The following is a 24,435-nucleotide window of genomic DNA, read 5'->3' as shown; positions in this document are numbered from 1 at the left end:
AGGCCACCTCTGGAAGTTGGCTGTGGGGTGTGTTGTGTCACTCCCTGTGCAGCTCATGACTCAGCAGTTGTACGGGTTTCGTACCTGTCAAGGACATGCCAGAAACCACAAATGTTCCTAAGCCAGCAACAGCAGAAGCATCTGGGAGTTTCCACTCAGCTGAAGACAACAATGTCTGCAGTAGATTTTCTTGCAAATTGGTTTCATTTCATTGCCAAGAGATGAGAGCAGGAAAAGGATGCCAAGGGATGAGGGCAGGAAAGCCAGCATCTGGATTTCCAGAGCCCGAAAAGGCCAAGATCACCAAGAGAACAAGTGACACATCACTGTGCACTGCAGTCTATTGAAGGCAAAGCAAGGCCATGAAACCACTGAATATTTTAGGAAAATCTCAGGCTGTGAGATCAATTAAAACACTGAGGTGCAAGAGAGCAAATTGCAAACATCTCTGCAGGTGCCAGGATGATAATGCCATTATTCAAACAAGCACTGGCACGGGAGCTGGCCTGTGGTGTGTGAGCCAGGTCCTGGTGCCAGACCCTGGGCAGGAGGGCTGCCCTGCTGCTCCTGCAATGGTGGCTCACCAAGCAGGGGCATCTCCTGGCATCCCAGAGTGCCTCCCAGAGCCCTGCCAGCCAGAGAGCCAGGAACACATGCCAGGCACGGCAGGATGGGCACAGCAGGGCTGGGGCACAGCATTGATGGTTCCATTGCTCGGTTCACAGGAGCTCAGCTGGCACAGAGAGCTGTGACAGCAAGAGCACAGCAAGCCCTGCTCCCTGCCCTCCTCTGCCACCCCCTGCCCTGGGCAGGGATTGGAGGATCCCTGTGATTTGGGTGTGAGGGGCAGGGAAGGGTTGAACAGAGAGGTCTGGGGATAGAACAGCTCCTCTTTGCTCAGGGGTTGGAGCTGTGATGCAGCCAAGATAACAGTGATTGGCGTGCCCTTGTCTGGGAAGGAGGCAGCAGTTGAAGGAGTGGGAGGAATCCCTGCCTGCTCAGGCCTGTGGGTGATGGCTGAGGCCTGGGAAAAGTGGCACCACTGTAATGGATGGAGAGCATGGGTGGGGGAGAGAAAGAGGGGATGGTAAACAACCAAGCCTGGTCCATCCTGGATTTCCATCCTGCATTACATTAAAACATGCCAAGGCTGATGTTGAACTCCATGTCAGGCATTCTCTGTCATGCTTTTCCCTCCCCAAAGGAAAATTTTCTGGCAGCATGTGTTTAACAGTGAGTGTTGCAGGCAGACATGGAGATCCCCTTGAACTGTGAGCTGTTGGGAACCTCTCTAAACAGCCTTGAAGTCATTTTCCCAACATGCCTGGATCCCAAGTGTGTGCCAGATCCCCATAGGACAGTTTGGCTGGGATCAAACAGGAGATGCAAGTGATTGCTGTGATTGCTGGGTGAAGCCTATCTGAGCAGGAGGGGGAGGCTGAGTCCTCATGGAAATTCTCTGCTTTGGACTGGCCTGAGGCAGGGGTTGGAGTGGGGCTGAGGGAGGATTCAGCCTGTGATGTGCCAAGTGCATCAGGGAGTGACAGAATGGCTCAGCAAAATATCTGTGCATGGCTTGAGCACTGCTCAGAGTGTTTGGTGTGGATGGCCGAAAGTTGCATTTCATAAATTAAGAAAGATAAATTACTTGAGTGCAAGAGGGAAGGGTGTTGCTCTAAGCACTGCTTGGGCTTTCCTACCAGCTCACACAATGCACAACCAGTGGAGCCCCTCTCTCTAACCCTGTCCCTGTCCTGGTGTGCCATGTTTGATAGTCAAGTGTTTCACTGCTAGGTTTGGGCTTCTGCCTGGAAAAAATACATCCCTGGCATCCACCCAAGACCTATTTATAGCAGGAGCTCCTAGAAGGCAGTGTGACAACTCCAGAAAAGAAGGAATTGCCAAATCATCCTGCAGAGAGGAGCAAATGAACCCCTGGCCGCACACACCTGTGGGAGCCACGTGGTCCCAGAGCCCCAAACCCTGCTGAGGATTGGTACCAGGTGACCTCACGAGGGAAATGCTGAGAAGAATCAACAAGGACAGCTTAAGATTCCTGCACAAAATGCCATGCCATGAGCCCATGAGGTTTTTGTCCTTCTGTCAAGTCCCATGGAAACAAACCCTGAGGACACGATGAGCTGGCTCTCCAGTGACACGGTGCACACGGTGTCTGCAAAATCACCTGCACTGCAGAAATACTGATCTCTCCAGCCCTCAAGCTGCTCTTGGCTTTGCTGCACACCTTAAAAAAAGGATGTTCTGAAGAAGGCACCACCTCTGCAGTGTGACCAGTGTACCTGCACAGCTTGTTCCAATCAGGTAGATGCAATTTTTGCATTGAAAGTCGTTTCCCCTTTTGTAACTCCCCAGAGTTACAAAAGCAGATGTTTATTCTGCCCTGTCAGGAGCAGGTGGGCTGCAGGACAACCCAGGCTTTTCTTGCCTCTGTCTGGCCATTGCAAAGGGGTGGCCTTGACCCTCCCTGGCTGAAGGGAGCTCAATGTATAATGGAGCACTGAGCCCAAATCCATGAAAAACAACAACAATAACAACAGAACCCCAAGGCAGACATTACCCAACTTCAGTGTGGAGCAGAGTGTCCTGTCCAGTGTATCATCCTGCCTCCTTCCTCATCCTTCTCTGTAAACACCGTTTATGTGTGGGTTTGTACAATCCATGTGTTCCCTGCAGTTCTGGGATCCCTTCACTTGTTCCACCCACTGGGCTAGTTGTAACAGGCACTAAATTATGGGGGTTTTGTTGCTTGCTTAGTTTATACACCTGCAGTTTCCTGGTTTATGTGTCCAGAGGTTTTAGTCTTTAATTTAATATTATTCATAGATTTTATTGAGTATTAGTTCACTTTGTAAAGCACCTTAATGGGCAGTGTCTGTTTAATTATATATGGCAAAGCCTATAGAAACAAAGGAAAATTGACCCATTTTGTTACAGCTGGTTTACAAAGATTCCCTGAGGTGACTGAGCATTGCTTTTCCTTTTTACTGTACTTCACACATTTCCAAACTCGTGTCAGCTCATTTCTCATCCAGCCTCTCCCTCTGAAGCAGCCTCAGCGTGGCTGCTCCTCCTCCCTGCAGCCCCAAGCCCAAACCCAACATTTGTCAGCTGGCTGAGGCAGCAGGAAGGAGATGACACAGTTCTGTGGGCTGTTTTTTCCTGCTGCTACTGGAAACATGCAAAATTCTGATCACATCTGTTGTGGAGATGATATCAAGAAGAATTTTTCTACAAGTAAACCACAGCTAAATGTCTCTGGATTGGTTAAAGTGCCCTCTTTATGCAGTAGGAGCTGCCACAGGCACTGGGATGGGGTGTGCCCTTGTGGAGGTGCTGAGCACAGGGGGGTGTGTGAGCTGCAGCTCTGGTTTGTGTTGCTGAAATCTGTTGGAGCATCAGCTCCAGCGTCTCCTGGATGCAGCATTAATTAAACAGAATGGCCCTGCTCCAGGCCCCAGTGGACAGGCATCCACATGGCAACTGTGAGCCTTGTCAGCAGCAAGAGATTAAGGAATTAATTGGCAGGGTTAATCTTCGTGTCAGGGCTGGAAATGAATTGTTAATTTGTTTGGATGAGTGTAGAGTCCTCTCGCAGCGATGGCAGGTGGGATCACATGAGGGAAAGCCTGCAAACTGCCCTTCCTGGGGACCTTTATTTCATACCTCTGCTAACAGACATCTCCAGCTCTGTGCCCCCGAAGTGTGAGACTCCCAGGTGGGGCTGGAGCAGCTCCTCGAGTCACTGCCATCCTTGCAGGTGACAGCACAGCTGCTCCAGCCCGGGATGTGGGAGAAGCTCTGGCTGCAGCTTGGGAGGGCTCCCTGAATTCCAGCCTTTCTGATCTTGCTCCTGGTGCTAAACTGTTGTCTGTCCCTTGTGTCTGTGCAGGGCAGGTACTGGATTGATGGATGAGGCCACCTGCTCCAGGATCTGAGTGAGGGAGAGTTGTGCTCACACCAAAATGCCACTTTTGGGGCACAGAGTGCAGAACTTGATCAGACTGTGTGGACACAAACCCTCTCAGCCACATCTCCTCCAGGCTACTGCAGAAGGAGAATCTGTCAGGTCAGTCAATGCTTTTCCCTTTCTGCTTTCATTTTACACTCAGGATAGCAAAATATTTCCTTTAGTTATCTTTTTAATTTCTTAAGGCTACTGAATTGGTCACATCACATCAAGACGTAGGAGAAAAGCACTTCAAGCCTTAATAGATTTAAATGAAATTGTAACTTTTGTCACTTGTGCTCTCTTTTGTGCACTGATTAGTCTAATTAGTTTAGCAATAAAAATTACTTTCTCCTCCAGCTGGGATCTGGTATGTTGTGACCAACACAACCTGATTCTAGACATGACATCACACAGGACTGGCCTATACAGAGACCTGGAATCTTCCTGGGTATGCAACAATCCTCTTTAAGACCTTGCAGTCAAAATCTTGCTTCTGTTCTCATCTCTATCAATGCCCAGTGCCTCATTTATGGGGAGACTGATGCTGTTACAAGGTGCTGTAAAAACCAGAGTTTTTCATTGCCAAAAATTGGCTGGGTTTAGCCTACTTGCTCCAACTTTCACCCTGGCTTTCATTTTTCTCCTCTCCTTACAGGCAGCCAGGTGGCTGAATGTCAGCCAAAACTAAGAAGGATCTCTTTTCATTTGAAGGGATGGCTGTTTGGAGATCTATCAGCAGCACAGCTGAATCTGCCCTGTGTAGCTAAGAAGGCCCACAGCATGTTGCTGGCATGAGCAGCCACTCCAGTGAACTCTCCACCTTTCACAGTTTTTTGACTTAAAATTATTATTAGTCATTTGTCCTAAAATGTCAATAATGCAGTGATATTCTAGCAGAGCTTTTCTGTACTGTCATTTCCTATTAATTGCTTAGAAATAACGACAACATAATCTGGAACGAGACTGTCACCTTGTCTATGCCATATATAAAATGTGAATACTAAAAGTGGACTGGGTTCATCCTAGACCTAATTAGTTCTTTGGAGAATTTACTTTGTGCAGCAGCCTGGACTGTCCATATTGATGTTAACATATTATATAATCAGCTTTGGAACAGGCAGCAGTCTGAAGGCTGGGCTCTGTGTCCCTGTGCTAAGTCAATACCCTGAGGAGAGCACTAAAAATCAGCAGAATTTGACTAGAAAATAGAATACAAATGACTGGGTATTGCAAGGAGTTGCAGAACAACTGATTATCTCCAAATCAACATTGTTTGCAAACTGTGCTCTCCCAACATGTTTTTATTGCTATATATATAGCAGAGATTTTACAAACTGAGTTAGATATTCCCTTTTGCTGTCCAAAGTGGGTGGTGAAGTCATGGAACATGCTATTTTGATAATTTGGAACATGCCCCAGGAGCTGATTAAATGATCTCTCTTGCTCTGTACGTACTCTGTGCGTTTCCATGCAAACATCAGAAGGGTCAGGGCTGCAAACATGAGCCTGCAGGAGCTGCTCTATCTCTGCCTGGCTTTTTACTACCTGTTTAAACACCACACAGATTTTAATAGACAGTTACAGCTTGTCAACTGAAATACTCCCCTATAAAAGCAAACAGTGGCTGAAGTGGAATTGCTACTGTGAACTTAATGGTAAGACATTTAACTATCATTTAGTGACAGAGCTTTTGAAAAAAATCTAAGACCAGTATTTGAGGTTTTGAATTTTCCTTTTCATGAATCATGACTCCTCTGGTGGTTCTGGTGCCTGAATAGACCCAAGAAATTCCTCCCTGGCACAGGTGCCCAGAGCAGCTGTGGCTGATCCCTGGCAGTGCCCAAGGCCAGGCTGGAAAGGCTTGGCGCAATCTGGAGTAGTGGAAGGTGTCCCTGCCCATGACAGAGGTGGGATGGGATGAGCTTTAAGGTCCTTTCCAATCTGAACTATTCTGTGATTCCACAATCCTGAACAGCATCTTCACCATGCTTTTCCAGGAAGAAATCTGCCATCTTCCCTCAAAAATGGAAACAGGAAGAAGAAATAACTGTTTGCTGTTGTTCCTCAAACCCTTGGGAGGCAGGACCCTGACGGATTCATCACCTCACTCCTGGCTCAGGTGAGCATGGGGCAGGCACAGTTTGTCACCTCTTTCCCCACAGCAGCAGGGACTCTGCTTCAGTCACTCTGCTCTCTGGTTCTAAGGCTGTTCTGATGTCTTTATTTTTAGTTTGTTGCTCTAATCTTGTCGACAGGAAACAATGAAATATCCTCTAAGATTAATATGAGAGATGAGAGATCCAATTAGAGCTCACATCCTTCAATCCTTACGGGTAAGAGCCCCTATTACACAATAACTATGGGTGGGAGGAGGCCCTGTTTGATCAATTTGTTCCAGTTCTTGGTTATGAATAGTTCAGAGAACTAAAACAGTGACAGATGAAGGTATAATTCCTAGATCAGAGAAGAATTAGAGATCTGTAGGGTAGAATACAGGTATTTCTTGACATAGCACCAAACCAAAGATGAACAGCACAATGTAGATTTGACACTTTTATTAACAAAGAACCCATGGGGCTCATTCATTAGTACAAAATACAATCATGTTCCTGTATGTTAAACAGCTTTTTTTATTTTGTCTCTTTTAAACTGTTTCACAGTTATCAAAACAAAGCCCCTGCATATTGAACTTATTATTGTGCAAACAGTAATTATTTTTAAGGATCAATTTCTGCACTAAGCCAAGTGCCAGAGAGCAGAACTTTATCATGTTTTCACCCCTCCTTTGAAGGGCCACGTGTGCTTCCTAAGAAACACTTAATAGTTGACTTTTTTTGCAGCAAACAATCTAAGGCCACAGTTTATCTGCAAAGAATAGAAAACAACTCAAAAGATTTTAGAAAAAAAAAAAAAAAAGCACACCTTTACCCTTCATACTGCTGTTTGCTTGACCATGATTATGCCAAGTAGCACACATCACCTATCAGGTAGTACAGTCCAAAAAGCACCTAATGTTCTTTAAGCTAATATTTTGAATTATTACCATGCAAGTTATTACACAACCAAATTACTTTTCAAGTAACTAAAATGGTATCTGTTTAAGGAAAAGATGCCTGTTCCCTTTCCAAATGATGTGAATGAAAATCCTTCATTGATTGTATGGGCAGGCCCTCCCTTAAACAAAAAGGCATGAGAGCTACACCTTGAGACTTAAATAATCATTTTTAGCATGTCCTTCCTAAATCATGCACTCAAATTTTGGTTAAAGCTGCATTTGCTATAGAAAACAATACTAAATATTGCAAATGGAAGGAGTAACTGCAGTTTGGAAATGTCAATCTCCACCAGTCTGTCTTCCACACTGATGCAAAAGGGATTTGAGGTGAAGTGCTAGAAATTAGACAATGTAAAGAAGTTAAACTAAAAGAAGACTAAAAATATATATCTGTGTATGCCTGTAGAAAAATCCCTGCTTAAGTGAAGACAGATTTCATAAAAACCATTCAGACCTTGTTTAAACTGCAGTTATTGATGGAATGAAGGAAACTGAATTGCTATTTTTGTAATTATCAGAAAGTACACTGTTTTACCACATGAAGCACCGCGTTTTAACCCCAAACCCTTCTGTAAGACATCTGGAGTGTTTCTAGTAGTCCAAAATCCCCTGTATTTCAGACAGGACTGTAAACGTGCATGTTGACAATGCTGTTTTCTGCTCCTGTAAGTGATCTGTTGGTGATTGTTTACTGTTCCCAATTGATGGCTGGCAGGAAGCAAACATTCTACTTTTAAATGAAGGCAGCAGAAGGGCAAGTAAATGCTGTGCCTTCACTCTTAGCAGCAACAAACTCTCACTGTTCTAAATGACCTGAGGAAGAAAACATTAAAATATTGCACCAAAACAAAATTAAACAGCAAAAACAAACAATGAGACACACCAACAAATATAGTATGGATAGCAAATGACCAGTGCAGCCCCTGACAATAGATCTTTAGACAAAAATGCAGGAGTAATGAAAAGCTTTGTGCCATTACCAGAGAACTTTATTCCCCTGATGTCTGCTTTCACTTCAGTTATAAGCTATGTCTATTCTGGGTATATTTACACCTCTTATCTCATTCACTAACCACAGAAACCATTTAGGGTCCCTTTTAGAACCTTAAAGTATACTGGAGCTTTAACAAGACTTTTTTTGGTCTCAAATCTGACCGTAAGTAAATATCCAAAACAGAGGTAGGCTTATAAAGGCTTTTGAATAAATAAATATTGTCCTTTTTGCTAAGTATACTTGCTGCTGGCGAAAGGTTTCTCCCTTGCCATGCTTCCCCTTATCATGCTATCCATAGGCTTAAGATGCAGAAGAAGAACTCACAGTAGAAGAGGTTAGAATAATTCCCTTAAGAAATCCCTTGAAAGAAAGCATAGTGCATAAGCTCATCTCAAAGTTTACTGTTTGTTCCACACTTGTGTCTTGCACTCAGGAAATGGTGGCCTTTGCAATATTGTGTAATAGCATTTCTGTCATCCACGGTGTCCTCGGGATCATCATGAATGAGGAAATAGTACCACTTGGCAGTCGTGAGAAGGGCAGCTTCCCAGCCAATGTGACGTTAAGACTTCGCTCTGTGATGCAGCAGTGTTCCTTTTCTGGATGCAGACAGTGCCAAGCTGAAGCCCCTTGACCACTGGAATCTTTTGGAAATGTTTTCTTACCCCACACTCTGTTCTACTACAGGAGTTCTTGACATTGCTATATACATTCTTCCAGAGCGTTGCAAACAAAATAGAAATTCTTTTCTCTTCAGAAGATCCACACATCTCCTCCTTGTACTTTGTGTAGTGTATCCACTTTTTGGAAAACATTCAGTATTTCACTGATGCATTTTCTTTTCAGTATTTTCAGGTAATTCTCAAGTATCCAAAGCTCAGCTGCTCTCCAGTTATCCTCTGTGCAGACTAATCCAGCAGGTTCTCTTTTATCACCAAACGTGCTCACACCTCCTTCTCCATTTTCCTTTGCCTTTCTCATACACAGACTGAAGTTTGGAAAAAGAAAACTGTTTCCTTTTTAGCTGCACTACCAGCTTAAGCAGCAGAAAGATTAAGACATTCATCACAATGATGCTCATTACAAATCCTCAGAGCATGAATGAAACGGGCTGAACTTCTTCTACATCAGCTGGATGTGGATCAATCTAAGTAGAGAAGAAAGACAACAATTACTGCCTGCAATTCCTGCATTTAGGTATGTGTTTGGGTTTTTTCTGCCATCTGACAATAAAAACACCACCTGCTATTTATTTTCTTACCTCAGAATAAAGAGGTGGAGGCTGAAACCGGAACTCTTGTATGTAAGCAAAGACAGGACAACACAACTGTTCCTCACAGTCAATGGGAGGTGGATAAGCAGGAACATGTCTGGAAAACTCTTCCTCAGACACTACATCAGCATAATTTGGTGGTGCTGAAACACAAGAGATGCTTCTGTCATATTTCAAACTATTCACTCACTCACAGCAAGAACATCTGCATTACAGTATATCCAGGACCACAAAAACTGTGTTGGAAGTGCACTGAACACATAAATACAGTAACTAAAATTATGTTTTCATTAAACTCAGGTGATTCAGCAGGAATACAGAGAGTGCTGTGCTTTTAGGATAACTCCAGCAGCAAACCTGTGTTGTATTAGAATATTCCCACCATCAGAAGTTTGTTGTTTCAGTCAGATGGGGTACACAGAGACTTCAGGAAGGCTGGAGTTGAGGTAACCTCACCAATCATTTTGGACCTCAATTTAAGAACTTTGTGAGTCAGATTTCCATTGCCTACATCCCAGGCAGTGCCCTTAAAGTGGCACTGCACCCATCTGCTGCAGACAGTGCTGTGCTGGAGTAGAGACAGTTCAATATGTATTTATTACCTTCAGGCTGTTCAGGCATGGTCAATGCCAGCCAACTCATATCCATACTAAACTGGCTGGTAATGCTGGAGTTTCTGCTTGAAAATCCAATACATGGAATAGTGCCAATCACCACAGGCATTTCAATCATCAATTTCTTAGCACCAGGAATATGGATATAAACCTATGTGACAACCCCCAAACAGAAGAAAAAAACATCATGAGACCCCATTGAATGCTGCTCTTAAAAGCTGCCCTACTGCAAATTTAAAAATTAAGAGCTTTGTCATCCCAGATATGTTTAGCTAATACCCTGGCAGCTTTCCTTATTTTACAGCAGTTTCATTCTTTCTGTGACTTGTCTCTAAGTGACATTAAAAAATACAAACCATCTTGACAAACATAATTATACACTTGACTTTCAGTCTTATCTTCCCATTTCTGGAAAGAATCACTTAAAGATCCAATTCAGCTTGAAATGCTTTCCTAAAACAATCCTTGCATGTCTGAAACTAAGCTGCTTCTTCCTCAGAAACAGTTTTCCCTTTTCCACATTATTCCCACCTTTCCATCTCAGAATCTCTTTATGACCTTCAGTCTCTCATGTATGTGATTTATGATATTTATTTTTTGTAGAGTCATAGAATGGTTTGGGTTAGAAGGGATCTTAAAGATCATCTAGATCTAAACCCCCAGCAAGGGCTGGGACACCTTTCTCTGGATTTGTATTTATTGTAGCTCCCAAGTTAAAAACCTAACAGCTACTCAGTAAATTCTTCTGTTCCCAATTGAATGCAGTATCTACAGTTTGTACATTTGAAAACCCAATACTTACAGCTAATGAATATTCTACTCTAATAATGCAGCAGTCAAGTATAGATGGGGATACAGGTGGGATTTTCAGAGTTTTCCCATTCCAGGTATCTGTACTCCCAGAGGCAATGTGGTTTCCTCGGACATTGGCAACCATCTGACGGAAGGTTTTTGTCTTCCCACTGGCCAGGTAAGTTTGTGTTTGGAAAATGGCAGCTTTTGGAACAATCAAACGAGAAGAGCAGTTCTCAATTTCTGCATAGATTGGGATGGCTTCCCCTTAGAGACAGAAAAAGTCCAATGAATGATTGGTATTTACCAACTTTCCTCTGGGAGTATCAAAGCAAGTTACACAGCACGTACATCATCTGCAGTGTTATGAGAACAATACTTGGTAAGTTTCCTCAAGCCAGTTTATTTTTTTCAGAGTGGTATCCAGGCAAAATTATAGCCACCCACTATGTTTTACACATAAACAATGATTCATTTTGAAACATTAAGCATAATATGAACAAGCTATAAAAGCTTTATTTGCAAATTACGCCCCAATCTTCCTTTTATATAGTACTAAATGAATTTCAGGATGTTTTATTTTCTCAATGTATCTAATCTTGTCAAGATGAAGAAGCTGCTAAAGCTCATTCTTACCGAAGTGTAAACCTACACAAATAGGATGTAAAAATCTAATTACATCCCAGTTAAGTATTTTATCCCAGATAAAAACATTTTGCTGTTCTTTACACAGAAATGTACGTTGACTTTCCATAAGATTATTAACAGGACTTCCTTTCAATTAATATTCCCAAGGGGAAAGGTAAGATGATTTTTGAAAAAACTGAATTCATATGGATCTTAATTTACTCCTATTAAACAGAACTATTTTTTTAACTACAAAATGTTGGCTTCACTGAGATTAAAAAAAAACCACAACCTATTAGATGCTGAGTATTTATATTTTTAAGGTAACTACTCTTACCATTACAGTATCCCTTCCTCTCAATTTTGGCACTGAGAGACACTGGCCCAGAGGTGAAAAACCAACAGCCAACCATCTTCTCCTGACTTCTTAGAACAGGTGTCTATAAAATATAGAGTATTTTTTATTTTATGGGATAAAGCTCTCAATCACTTGCAGTTTAGTGTTATGCATATCAGTCATTGCAACCCAGCTCTAAAATCCACATGATCTGAATCCCTGAACTGCTCAATGCAACTGTAGTTTTTGCCACCATGTGAAACGGAGTCAAGGTGTGGCAATCTGAACGTTTCTCTTTTGAAATCCCAGTCTGTATTTGGACTGTAGGAAGTAACACAGACTAGTGTGTCTCTGCATGTGCTTTGTCTTCAAAATGAACTTTTTAAAGGTCTCATGGAATACTGTCGTGTTTATCTCCATGTTTCTCAGTGCAGAAGAATGCAAAATTCATTTTATCTGCAAACAGCTAACAGTTAATCAGGGAATTTTTTTACTTTTCTGTCTCTAAGGAAGGATAAATATATGTAGGCACTGGGCTAAGGGGATGCACCTTCATTACTTGCAAGCCACAAAACCCCTCCAAAAATGTAGAGGCATGACAAAAACCATCTAATTATTCAAGGACTGTCCCACTGGATGGCATTTACACTGCCTGTAACGTTTTCATTTGAATAAAGTCACAAGCACACATGTCAAGTGTCCAGGCCAGGATCAAAGCTGCTCAAAATTATTTGCTGGGCAGTGACACTCAGTCAATACAGTAATGAAAATTGGGTTTTTATTTTCTTTATTACAATGAAAAAACCCTGTTGTTTTGCACTTTTGGTGGTAGCCTTGGAATCCATTAAGATTGGCACTGCCATCCTGCTGTGTCTTCTGTGCAATAACCTATGGTCTCCTTTGTCCTTACAGAATGTGGGTATGATGCCTTCAAACTCCTCACCAATGAATATAAAGACTATTCTGCTTACAGATGTCACTGCCAAAATACCCCAAGTTCTGCCTAGAATGGATTAAAATGTAAGCATGTAATGAGGGGGAAAAAAAGCCTGCTCAAAACATCTCTTTTCTATGTTCACGTCATGATGTTAAAATTATCCTACCATTTAAAATAAAATAGAAATGACTCATTCATATTTAAATGAATAACCATTTAGATCCAGTTGCTATCATGAAAGTGCAAGGTATAATTTTATATTATTTTCATAATATGGGTTGAGATAAAAGAATCCAGCTCATTAGCTTCCATCTTGCCTATTTACTCATTACTTAATGCCTGATCTTTCTTATTACTCTACAGTATTTCCAGTGATTATTAAAAACTCAATGCTTTAATGTGGCCAAATCTGTCACAGGGAAATAACTGAAAGGATCTCTGGAGCAGCTGCATGCACACACTTCATGGTAGAAAACGACATGCAAAATGCAGGGATATGTAACATAATGGCCAGAGCCTAAATGACAGGCTGGGCATGATTAATACTCTTCCCTAATTACTGCTCCTCAACCTACTATTATTGTAGAGTTTAGGACACTGCAGCCCTGTGAATGTAGTTGCTCTGGTAAGAGTAACTACTCTGCACACACACATTACTATTATTAAGCCTTATTTATGCATCTGAAGCCTGCCTAACTTTTTGGCAGGAGCATCTCTGCCAGCAGGGATGTAATCAATGGTATTAAAAAAGCCACTCTGTTTGCTATTCACACAACCTAAGATAATCTATTTATAGAAAAAAGCTTAGGGAGCTTATATGCTTTCAGAAGTCAGAAAATGACGCTCTGGAATAACACGGGAAGGGTTATGGCTGGATGTGAGTGCTGCTTGGAAATGGTTTATTTATTTGCAGCTGGTTTTACAGGGGGAGGAGAAGTGGGGGACCCTCTTACCAGGAGAGCTGGTGAGCTGACATCGATATGGCTGATGACCTGCAGCTCTGTCTGCACGCTCTGGTCAGGCACAGCAGGCCTCTCCAGCACTGCTTTCACGTAGTACTGGATACTGCCATACTTCCCAGTAAAGGAGGTCACCAGAGGTCTGAAACGAGCAGTCATAAAACCATTACCTTCAATTAATATTCCAGCTTCAAACATTAACACTTCCTGCATATGTAAACATTTCCCAATTTACAGCTTGTACTTTTAGGGCCTTGGGGAAGCTGAAGCAAACAAGGCCTGTCTGTGTGGTGCTTGATTAAGACAAATATATAAAGCTGATACTAAAAAAAACACAAGTCAAACTACATTAAGTTAATGTTCCACTACAAGCAGCATTCAGCACAATCCCTTCAGGTTGGATTATTGAACTTACTCTTGAGGGAGCTGAAAGCTGAACGGAAATTCGTGTCTTCCATCTAGAAGAATTAAGTTTTCCTCACCTGTAGAATAAGAATGAATAGTATGTGTTAGTTATTCCAGAAATAGAACAAAGCAGACACTTTTATAAATTATTTATGTATGAAAACACCCAGATGCAAGAAGTTTTTATTGATCCCAGTGGGTTCTGGACTGTGGCCCATATTTTATTTATGCTGTGATGTGATTTCAATGAAAAACAAAAATCAAGGAAACATGGGAGACCTTGAGATTCAGTGCAGGACTGTGGCCAATTTCTAATCCAAAATGGCTTCTCCAAAGCATAAAGTAAATTTCTTTTCAGCAAGACAAGAATTAATCTATTTTTCCAATTAACAATTAAACTAACTTATGTGCCGAAAAATCTACCATTTAAGGTCAGCATGAAGAAACACTATAAATACACGAGCTCCCAATTTATTCACATAGGGCCTACTGTTACACAATTGACAAGGCCTGAATCTACTTTCCCTACAGATCAGCCCGAGCTGCGTTTCACCCTTACAGAACGAAATGTCGTCGTTCTGCCTTTAATTTTTTTCCAACGCTGCCGTAGCGCTGCAGTGTGTGAATGACAGAGCTCCGCCACAGCGAGCCTCCCCTGCCGCCTTAATCCACTGATGAGCCCCGGCTGCTTCCAGGGTCTTCCACGGCAGCTTCCCTGCCCGGGGCTGCCGCTACCGCACACCCAGCGCGGCGGGGCCAAACCTTCCGCACCCGCACAGCGCAGGGAACCCAGCTGCGCATTTATTTTATTTTATTCTATTCCAGTCCCGCTCGGCGCCTTTCAGCCCCCACACAGGGAATCATTCGGGAGGCCGCGGGTGAGGCGGCGATCCTCCCCGGGCCGAGCGCTGCGGCAGCGCTGTCCTGACGGAGCCCCGCGGCCGCTGCCCGTTCTGTTGGGTTCCTGTGCCCGTTCCGTCCGGTCCCTGTACCCGTTCTGTCGGGTCCCGGCGCCCGTTTTCACCCGGAGCGTTCAACCCTCCGCCTCCCCCCCGCCACCGCCGGCCGCCTTCCCGCAGCCCTTCCCCACTCCCGAAGCGCCACTCCCCCGATGCCACCCCCGCTGCGGGAGCGGCCTGGCCCGCGCCCCCCCTCACCTTCGGGTGGGTCCCGCAGGAGGCTCTGCCGGATGTCCAGGTACCGCACCTCCGCCTCCCGCCGCGGCCCCGGCCCCGGGGCCCGCACCGCCACCCCCCACGTGCCCGCCCCGGGCACCGCGCCGGGGCTCTCGCTCCAAGCGACGCGCGCCCGGCCCGCGGCCTCCAGGCGCAGCCCGCGGAGCGGCAGCGGCCCCGCCAGCTCCAGCAGCACCTGCCCCGACACCGTGTCGCCGCTGCAGTAGCCGCCGCCGCCGCCTCCGCCGCGCCGGGCCTCGTCCTCCAGCACCAGGGCCAGCGTCTTCACCGCGCCGCCGGCCCCAGGGCCCGGCCCGGCCGCCGCCATCGCTCCCCGGCCGCGGGGAAACCGCGCCCGCCCTCGCCGAGCGCTTTAAACCCGCCCGTCTCCGCCAGCGCCCGCGGAGCTACGCCCCGCCCCCGCGCGCTGCCCATTGGCCGCCCCGCGGCCTCGCGCGCCGCCATTCGCCGCGGGCCGCCCCTGCGCCCCCGCCTCATTGGTACTCGGCGGGCGCACGCCCGGAGTGCGTCACGCTGCGTGATCGCCGCGCCGGGGCCAATCGCGCGCGGGCGAGAGCGCGTGGACAGCGCGGCGATTGGCGGGGCGGCGGCAGGGCCCCGGCGCGCGGGCCAATGGCGCGGCGCGGCCACCACGTGCACAGCCTGTGGGTAAACAGGGAGCGGGGGCGGGGCCGGGGGTGGGGCCGTGGGCGGGGCCCTCACCCCTCACGCCCCGCCGTGACGGGGCCCCGTGCGGCAGAGGCTGTTCGGGGGTCCCGTCCCTCCTTCGCCCCCTCCTATGGTCACTGCCCGCCAGCCCGGCGCTGTGGGAAAGCCGTGTGCCCTTGGTGACCCCGAGCTGAGGGGAAACCTTGTCTCTCGGTGTCCCCCGGGTGCTGCCGTGGGAGAGAGGGAGGCACCGCGGCGCTCTGGGGCGGTCTCAGCCTCTCCCTCTGACAGCCGGACTGGCTGGGAGTGTTAAATATGGAAAAACGATGTGGTGCTGCTGTTAAATATGTAAAAAGGCGGTGGTGATGCTGTTCCCCCACTGCTTTCCTGGAGGTTACCTGCCTGTGTGAAGCCCTTTTTGACCCCTCTGAAGGGCAGGAGGTGAAGGCGTTTAGCTATAAAAAAGCCGTCCTGGACAGCGTGCAAACCTCGTGTCCACACAAATATTATGCATTTCTGCATCTTGTAAAGCAAGAAGCGCCCTGGTTCAAGAACTTTCTCTTGCAACCCGCTTGGGCAGTGAAATGGTTGCACCCCACTGCGTGCTGTCCCACTGAGCACATCATCCATTGGTAACACCTGGGAGATAAAATAAAGAATAAATGCAAAGTTTTGCTGTTATGTTTACAAGCAGAAGCTTAGGAAACTCCAACGAACTGGAAGAGTGGTGAATATGTCTGAGTGGCTGGGTGGGCACGGCCAGAATCATCATTCCCGCAGTGATGAGGGAATCTGTGCCCACCTCCAGCCAGCCCAAGACATGCTGCAAACTGTGAAAAACACCAATCACCAATCACTTGTTTTTGTTTTTGTTTTTTTTTAATTTTATTTTAAAAGTTTAATGATAATAAAACAGTTATAAAAATAACAATATAATTAGAGTAATTTGGACAATTTGGATTAGGACAATATGAGACAATAGAAACAAAGAGTTACAGATGTCCGGGTACCTTTTTCTGGGCAACATAAGCCTGAAAAAGGACACACATTAACAGAAGATTAACCCTTAAAAACAACAGCCTGTTGTATATTTATACATCTCACACATGATGCATAAATTCCATTCAAGTTTCTGTTTGGTCATCATCAACTTCTTCCTCTTAATCCCAACCGGCGTCGTCCTGACTGAGTGAAGTGGGAAGAAGTTTGTTTCTTCTGATAAGAGAGCAATAAATTTTCTTTCTCTGAAAGATTTAGGTGTCCTGTGGCTGCTATCACGGTGTGATTCCTCTCTTTAAAAAAAAGTATCTTTCTTAGCATAGTTTCTATTTTAACATTTTGTTATAACCTAAAACTATATTTACCATGCTACTTAAGAGAATTAATACAGCATCACTTTCCAACATAACACATACAATATTCATTTTAATATTTGCAAAAAAGCCAATCATAAAATGTGCATTTTTCACAAAACCAAAATGCTTCGATTCCGCTGGACACATACTGCAATTAAAGCTGTTCTTGGCCTCGTGGTGTTTCACGGTGGCCCAAGCCGACAGCAGAGCATCTCCCAGAGGGTGTGTGGGGTGGGTGGTGTGCTGCCTTTTCCACGGGTGACCGAGGAGTCATTTCCTGCTCCGTCACCTGCCTGCTCGAAGCTCCTGACAGCTGCATCTTCCTGCATTCCTCCATCCCTCTGGGGCGCTGCAAAACACCCGCCTGGTGCTTCCCAGCTGACTCAGTTAATTACTGAAATTAGCAAAACTTGGCCTCGGCCCTTGGCTTTTAAATAAATAGCCAATGAGATAAATCTGGGTTTTCTCAGGCCCATGTGAAATGCAGCCTCATATTGAGAGTTCCTTCTGTGAAAAACTTGCCGAGAGCCAGGTAGGCCTTTGGAACACTTTTTTTTGGCTACAGGTTCATGCCCGTATCCATATTAATCAATAGTGACCTGGGGAAAAGGAATGTGCTTACAGGTGGGGTCAACTCATGGGCATTATTTCAACCTTTGCCATGCATTGTCCAGCTCATGATGAAAATTATGTAAAGAAAATGACTCTGTTATGATGATGGTTGTTTGAGTATCTAAAGAATTGCTGCCTGTTTGCATCCTATTGTGCGTGTGAAATAATTCTTTACAGAAACTGCAAATCTTACATTGTACTTGGGAATTGAGGTGTATAAAATTGTGCTATTTTGGTGTTTTTTTAAGTTCAATTAAACTCAGACATGGCTAGCTTTGCATCAATCTTTTCCCTATATGCAATTTTCACATTTACAAGTATCAGGTTATTTTTGTAGTCAGCCAAGGGACCATGTTCGGATGTGCAGACAGAATATTTGCTTATTTGGTGAATTTCATTAGGTACAATATGTGTGTGTGCAGACTGATTTTGAGAGTATGATGCAGAGGGGAAAAAAAAAAGAAAATCCCACAACTCCCTTTTCCCTGCCTGAATTAGATCCTGTGTAAAAGTAATTAATTCTCTTATGGGTTTATGCGACCATTCAAACATTGCCTCCCTTTCATTCTTTGCAAGTGCAAATGAGCTAGATAGGGAAATGAATAAACATGGCAAATTGCTTATGAAACAAAACATTACCCAGAATTAGAGAGAGCTGGGAGGCTTCAGTAACTCCAGCAATTAGCCTGCAGAGGACACAGCTAATGGGCACATTCTGTCACAGTCAGGTGATACTTGTTCCAGATGTTTGCTTGCCTTTTAATATATCTTTTTTTCCCACCAAGAATCAAAACTCAGTGCTTGTTATAATTACCGTGGAGTGATTGGTTTTCTCATCTACCCATCTCTCTGGTGTTTGAGGCGTTTTAGCTGACCCATGCAGTGATGTTGTGGCATGAATGGTGGAAGCCACCACATGACTATTTTAGTCTCTGGCAAGCCAGAAGGAAGGAAGAGGAGATGAACACTCACAGTGTGGGTGTTTGTGTGTGCCTGGTTATCTGAGTGTGGGAGTAGGTGTGACAGAGCAGGAGATATATTAACATGCTTGATTTTATTTTCATTCCATTCATTTTGCTGCTTTATTCAGGACTGTGTTGGAAAGAGCTGCCTGAAAAACTTAGATAATGCAAAAATTAGCTTGTAAGAGTAAAGAATTCACAAAGAAAGGTCTCGTTGGAGAGTGTCCACAAATCTGTGAACAGCTCTAGCAATAATCACAGACTCATCATGAAGGGAAAGGAAGTAGGAGAGCATCTTCCTACAGTAGCTGGTGATGTCCTGGCTCTGCTGGTTAATTTAGAAATGGCTGCTGTGGTCAGGTCACTGAATTTGGATGGATATTTTCTACATGCAGTGATTATATTTTAACTCATTTCAGTGCACATGTTGAAAACAGGGCTACCAGGTCTTGAACCTGCCAGAAGAGTTTTGGAAAGTGTGGAATTGATTCCAACTTTCCACAACGGGAAGGACACACAATATGTAAATAAACTTTTTTTTTTTTTTTTTGATGGAAGATATAAGATAAGGAATGGTCTCAGTAACAGCTTCTGGTGCCAAGAGGGTTTCTGTTTTCCAAGAATCCAAGCTGTAGCTGGGAAGGAAGTGAGAAATTTGATGAGTATTTGGTGTCTTCTTCCTGCTTGAGGGGAGCTGAGGCACAGCTCTGCATCATGAGTCAGGCACCAGGAGTTTGCCAACTAAGCCTTTCTGTTCTTAGTAGCCTGGCAGTTTAGAGACTGAAGAGCTATTTCTGCTACTGGAAGAGGACTTGGGGAAGTGTTTATGAGAGCTGCTAACAGCTAATTTACAAATTGCAGTTCTTACTTGAGATTGTTGTGCTTTAGCATCCATTCAAGCATCTTTCTTAGCCAGTACCAAACACAAGGGGCAAAACCCCAGTGCCTGAGCTGCAGCTGAATTCAGTGGAAGGGCCACGAGCCAGGATGTGTGTGGGTGAGCAGTATGCAAATCCGGACTTATTTTTGCATGGGAGGGGGGATTTGTCCATTTACCTCATCCTTTATCTGCAAAGAATTTCAGCTATCTCAGTGGCTGTGGCAGATATTAGGAAGCAGTTGGCTGAGAGCAATGTTTACCCCTGAAAGCAGATATTACAGACTCTGGAGTTCCACAAAAGCCCTCAGAATACAAGGCCTTTTGTGTTCCCAGATACCCAGAAATCCTCGTTCTGGACTTGTTTATGGAGTCAGGACAGGGAGGCATGAGAGACAATTCCTTTCTTTCCTTAGTTCCTGGCCTTTTACCAATGAGTTCCTTTATCAGCACTGTGCCAGAACTGCAGCCCTGAGAGGAGCATGGATTCTCCTGGCCTCCCAGTCAGCACCAGAAGGCGACAAATGGGTGCTGGTGACACTTGCTGTCATGGACAGTCTTTTATTGCTTTTATCCCATTACCAGGAATTGAAAGGTCAGCCAAATTTTTCTTAGACAATTAAGTGACATTTACAGAGAGGAGATTGAGAGCAGCCAGAGATGCTTTTCTAAGTGATGCTGCCCAGCAAGTCTGATATGTCACTACAGCCAGTGTGTAAAGCAGCAGGATGGATGCTTTTAAGGGTTGTACTGTATTTACATTGAGAAAAGCAAATTCTGAGGTACTTGCTCAGTAATCTGAGGGCTTTATCTGGGCAGGTGTTAGTTCACACAGCCCAGTCCAACAAAACACAATTGCCTTGAAGGCCAGAAGATCAACCTGAGTTCAAGGTTCTGTCTGGAAAATGGAAAATCACAAATGGGAGTAGGGGAGCCCACGTAGAAATCTGAGGCAGAGGAAGGACAGAGTAGATTGCACGAGGCTGATGACAGAGAACCAAACCATCAAGGCTCGTGCACTGACTCATGGGCTCACACAGCTGCCACACATCCCATCCTTGCCTCCCAAGGGTGAGATAGGTGTGTCCCATCCCTCAGGGGGCTGGGCTGAGGGAAAGGTGGTGGGGCAAGCTGCAGAGGGTCCTTTCTGCAGAGCCAGGACCTTCTCTGTCACCTCATGAGTTGGCAGCACCAAGCAGGCCCACAGGATAAATGTGCCAGTGCACCAGGATTGCATCCCAGCACGTGATGGACCATGGTGTTGTTTCATGAGCTGGTAAAGAAAACACTTGAGTAGTGACCTGTTGTTTACTTAAATATTTATATAGTGATTCAGAGTGCAGGATCTGTTACAGCTCGTTCCTGCATATAAAAGTGATCTAAATCCAGCACTCAGCTGGGCAGCAGAGGACTGCTCCAGGGTGGTTTTGGATGTTTACAGCTGCTATAGGTTTTGCAAGGAGTATGAGTAGAGAAAATAATGGATGTGGTTAGAACATCTCTTCATCCTGCTGTTCCCTGGGGACAGAAAGATTTATTGGGGTTGTGGCTCCCTCACAATTAGAGTGGCCCTCTGGAGGATGAGCTTCCTACAATTGTATCGTGTACCCCTCTGCATTTCAGTGACTTCAAAGCAAGGTGGTCAGGAAAATTCCTATAAATATCTGACATGGAGAGAGGATACAAATTCCTGTTGTTGAATCAACTCTTAAACAGCAGCTGCATTATTCATGTGTGGATGGTGGTTTGGTGTTCCAGCTCAAGGGAATGAAGCCAGAGAAGGAAAGGGGTATTAACAGACTCGTTTGGGTTCTTAGTTATGTGCTGCTTTAGCTGGTTCCTTGTATTGGCTGTAATTTGAGGGTTTGAGGTCTTTGTGAAGTGCATTTTTGAAAAAAAAATTAAACTGAAAAAACCTGAACTTATGATGAACCTGAATCTCATACCAGGAAACCTCACACTGAAGGGAAATGCATGCCTGGATCTGAACTCACCTTTTGGCAGAGCATTCCTGTAAGCAGGAATGTGAGCCTTGTGGTGCCACTTCAGCCTGAGGAGTTCACACCAAGCACTGACGTGGATCATAACCCTGAGAAAACCCAGGTGGCATGGCCAGAATGTCTGTAGAGATTGCTCCAAGGGAGATATTTACTGGAAGCACGTGGGTGCAGCCATCACCTTTGTGACATGGCTCAGCAGCACAGCAACTGCAGATGCAGAGGTGCTCCACATGAAGCCTTTTATTTTTTCACAATCTGGGCTGCTGTTGTTGCCCAGGCTTAGGAAAGGAATTACCTCAGCAGAAAATGGAGATAATGGGATGCTTTATGCCAAAAGGGAATGTAGAGGAAGAGCTACAATGGATGGAAAGTGGAGTCAGCAGCCTGAGATAACACAAGTGATGGGCAGGACAGGGAGCAGCCTAGGATCACAGTAGAGCTTTGCTATTGGGAATGTGTGCTTTTACTTGGAACAGGGTTATTCAGCTTTTGCTGCTATTTCAGCATGATTTGAGATGTAGAATCATGGTGTGATATTCTGTCCTTACGATCTGTGTGTTGTCAGGTGCTCCAGCCTGATGTCAGATTGTGGGATATTAAGAGAGAAAGGGGTGATGTTATGGAAGTTGTACAAATGCATTCACATACTGGACCTCACATCAAACCCACTTGCCATGGTAACTGTTGTGGAAGCCACCAGTGGTCATCTGGCTGTGAAAAGCCTGAGATAAGAAGGCACCATTAATACTGTTCATTTTTAGATATGCACACAATGAAGCAGCTATTCCTACAGTTTCTTTTTCTGAAATATGAAATATTAGTATTGTCAGAGTCAGGATATGGGGCTAGATGGACTTTTAACTGCCTGCTGCTGTGATTCTTATCTTCCTCTACAGGGTGAATTAGAATTCTTTGGATCAATGAATGTACACAAGCTTTTCTTGTATCAGAATAACATTACACATCCTCTTGTCATTATCATTGAAAATAATCTTCTGGTGTGCTATAATGACAAGACCATGTCAATCACAGCACTTTTGTAGTAGGAATTTGCTTCTTATTACATCTTTCACGTGGGAAATTTTCCTCTTTCTTCATCACGAATTACTACTCAGAAGCTGGGAGCAAAAATGTTCCAAATTTAAAAAAAAAGTCTCACTTGTGCTGCCACTGATGCTCTAAGTTATGCAGGCATTAACTTCTGCTGTGCCTCCATGATTATAAAAATGGCATAGGCAGAGCCTACATTTTGTTCTGCTTAAATATCTGCAGAGATCACAGCTTTTCTCTGATTGACACTATTGTTGGAAAACATTAGTATGCGCTACCTGTATTTTCCCGTGTTCAAAGGACACAATCACAGAGCTCTTCATTTATTTTACTAAGAGCTCAGTAAATGCTGCACTGTTGCCATTCTGCAAGGAATGTATTTTCATGTAGAGGCATTATCATTAACAGATTCTTTTCAAATTCCAGGAAGAGTGTGATAATTTTATTTGGCATAATGAAGCCTGAGCACTTAGAAAATTTGATTGTTTTAAGGCCTTTAATTTCCCTCCACACTTCATTTTTTAAACTTAATTAGGTTCACTGGAAATTTCTTCTCTTTATACAAGTTCTTCCAGGCCCAGTGTTCCAACTTGGGCTCTCTGTGTAACTCATGGGGATGCTGACTGTTGGTGTCCACAGGATCTGAAAAAATGGGGAAATGGATATGACAGGAGATAACTTTAAAGCAGCTGCACCAGGAAATTAATCACTGAGACCAAAGATCTAATTCAAATGCTGAGGGAGCAACTGACTTGAGGTGACTGAAGTTGGGCAATCTGGATCCTCTTAGTGTCTCTGGAGAAAAAAGGAGGATTTTTAGATAAATTTGAGACACCAATTGATTTAGAAACCAATCTCTCTCTGAAACTTTTAGGAAGTTATTTCACATTTTCTACTTTGAGGGATAAAACTCTGCCTGAAAGTCAGTAGTATTTTGGTGCTGAGTTGGGAAGATGCTTTAGAAATGGGGATGCTTATCACCTCCATCATGTTTTCATTATCTTTTAGTCTTTCTGTGTATTCTGCTAGAGACTGTTTGTCCTTCAAGTGAAGAACCTATTTAAAATTAATGATAATTGATTAGTTGCTTCTAAGTCTTCAGCTGTCATACTTGGCTGCTGTGTAAAACTTCCCAAGAAAAATGGTGTCATAACTGCAACATTGTGCACCTTGACATTAAGCATGTATTTCACTCATGGCCAATTTAAAAATCAAAATAGAAACTTTGTAATAATCTCCCTTTACAGTTTGGGTTATGAGAAGCTGAGAATTCCCTTAGGCTTGATTGATAAAACATGGCATTTATCCTATTCCTAGGATGATGTTCAGCAAACTTTATGACGGAGGGAAACAGCTGGTAAAGTGGGTTCATGGAAAGGTGAAGGTAATATAGACATAAAAAACAAGAGGATAATGATTTTAAAAGGGATAATAGTTGTAATAACACCATTAACCTTTTGCTTCAAATTATTGAATGTGTGGTCTCTTCAGCAGGCTAATCAAAGGTTTGCATTAACCACGATGCAAGAGGAAGTGGCAATATACAACCTGAGGTGATTTTTTTCCCTCTTCCAATTATTCACTATCAAACCCTTCTAAAAAAAAAAAAAAAGAAGGAAAAAAGTCCCTTTGACTGTTGAAGACCCCTTCTGATTTTGAATTGAAACTGACTTGCTTTCAGAAGGAATAAACTTCAGCTTCCCTCCTGCTTTGGAAGGGGTGGATTTTGGTAGGGAAAAAAAAGAAAAAAAAATAAATATAAGTTGTTATAG

At 44.2% G+C, this 24,435-nt stretch overlaps 1 protein-coding gene across 1 annotated transcript in view; it reads right to left on the bottom strand.

The window, feature by feature from the left end:
* Positions 1-6,510: 6,510 nt before the first annotated feature.
* Positions 6,511-24,435, bottom strand: part of ARRDC4 (arrestin domain containing 4) — a 75,393-nt gene continuing 57,468 nt past the window's right edge. The window contains exons 4-12 of the mRNA XM_058811093.1: positions 15,557-15,801; positions 15,121-15,509; positions 13,974-14,040; positions 13,553-13,700; positions 11,663-11,765; positions 10,709-10,965; positions 9,895-10,057; positions 9,281-9,435; positions 6,511-9,166 (exon numbers count right to left, since the gene is read on the bottom strand). Of these exons, the coding sequence (XP_058667076.1) occupies positions 9,110-9,166; positions 9,281-9,435; positions 9,895-10,057; positions 10,709-10,965; positions 11,663-11,765; positions 13,553-13,700; positions 13,974-14,040; positions 15,121-15,509; positions 15,557-15,801 (1,584 nt within the window). The 3' untranslated portion in view covers positions 6,511-9,109. The remainder of the gene's footprint in view (positions 9,167-9,280; positions 9,436-9,894; positions 10,058-10,708; positions 10,966-11,662; positions 11,766-13,552; positions 13,701-13,973; positions 14,041-15,120; positions 15,510-15,556; positions 15,802-24,435) is intronic.

Source organism: Ammospiza caudacuta, chromosome 10, assembly GCF_027887145.1.
Source record: "Ammospiza caudacuta isolate bAmmCau1 chromosome 10, bAmmCau1.pri, whole genome shotgun sequence".
Classification (NCBI taxonomy): domain Eukaryota; kingdom Metazoa; phylum Chordata; class Aves; order Passeriformes; family Passerellidae; genus Ammospiza; species Ammospiza caudacuta.
Note: the sequence above shows the minus strand (reverse complement) of the source record. Positions and strands in the feature narration are given on the sequence as shown.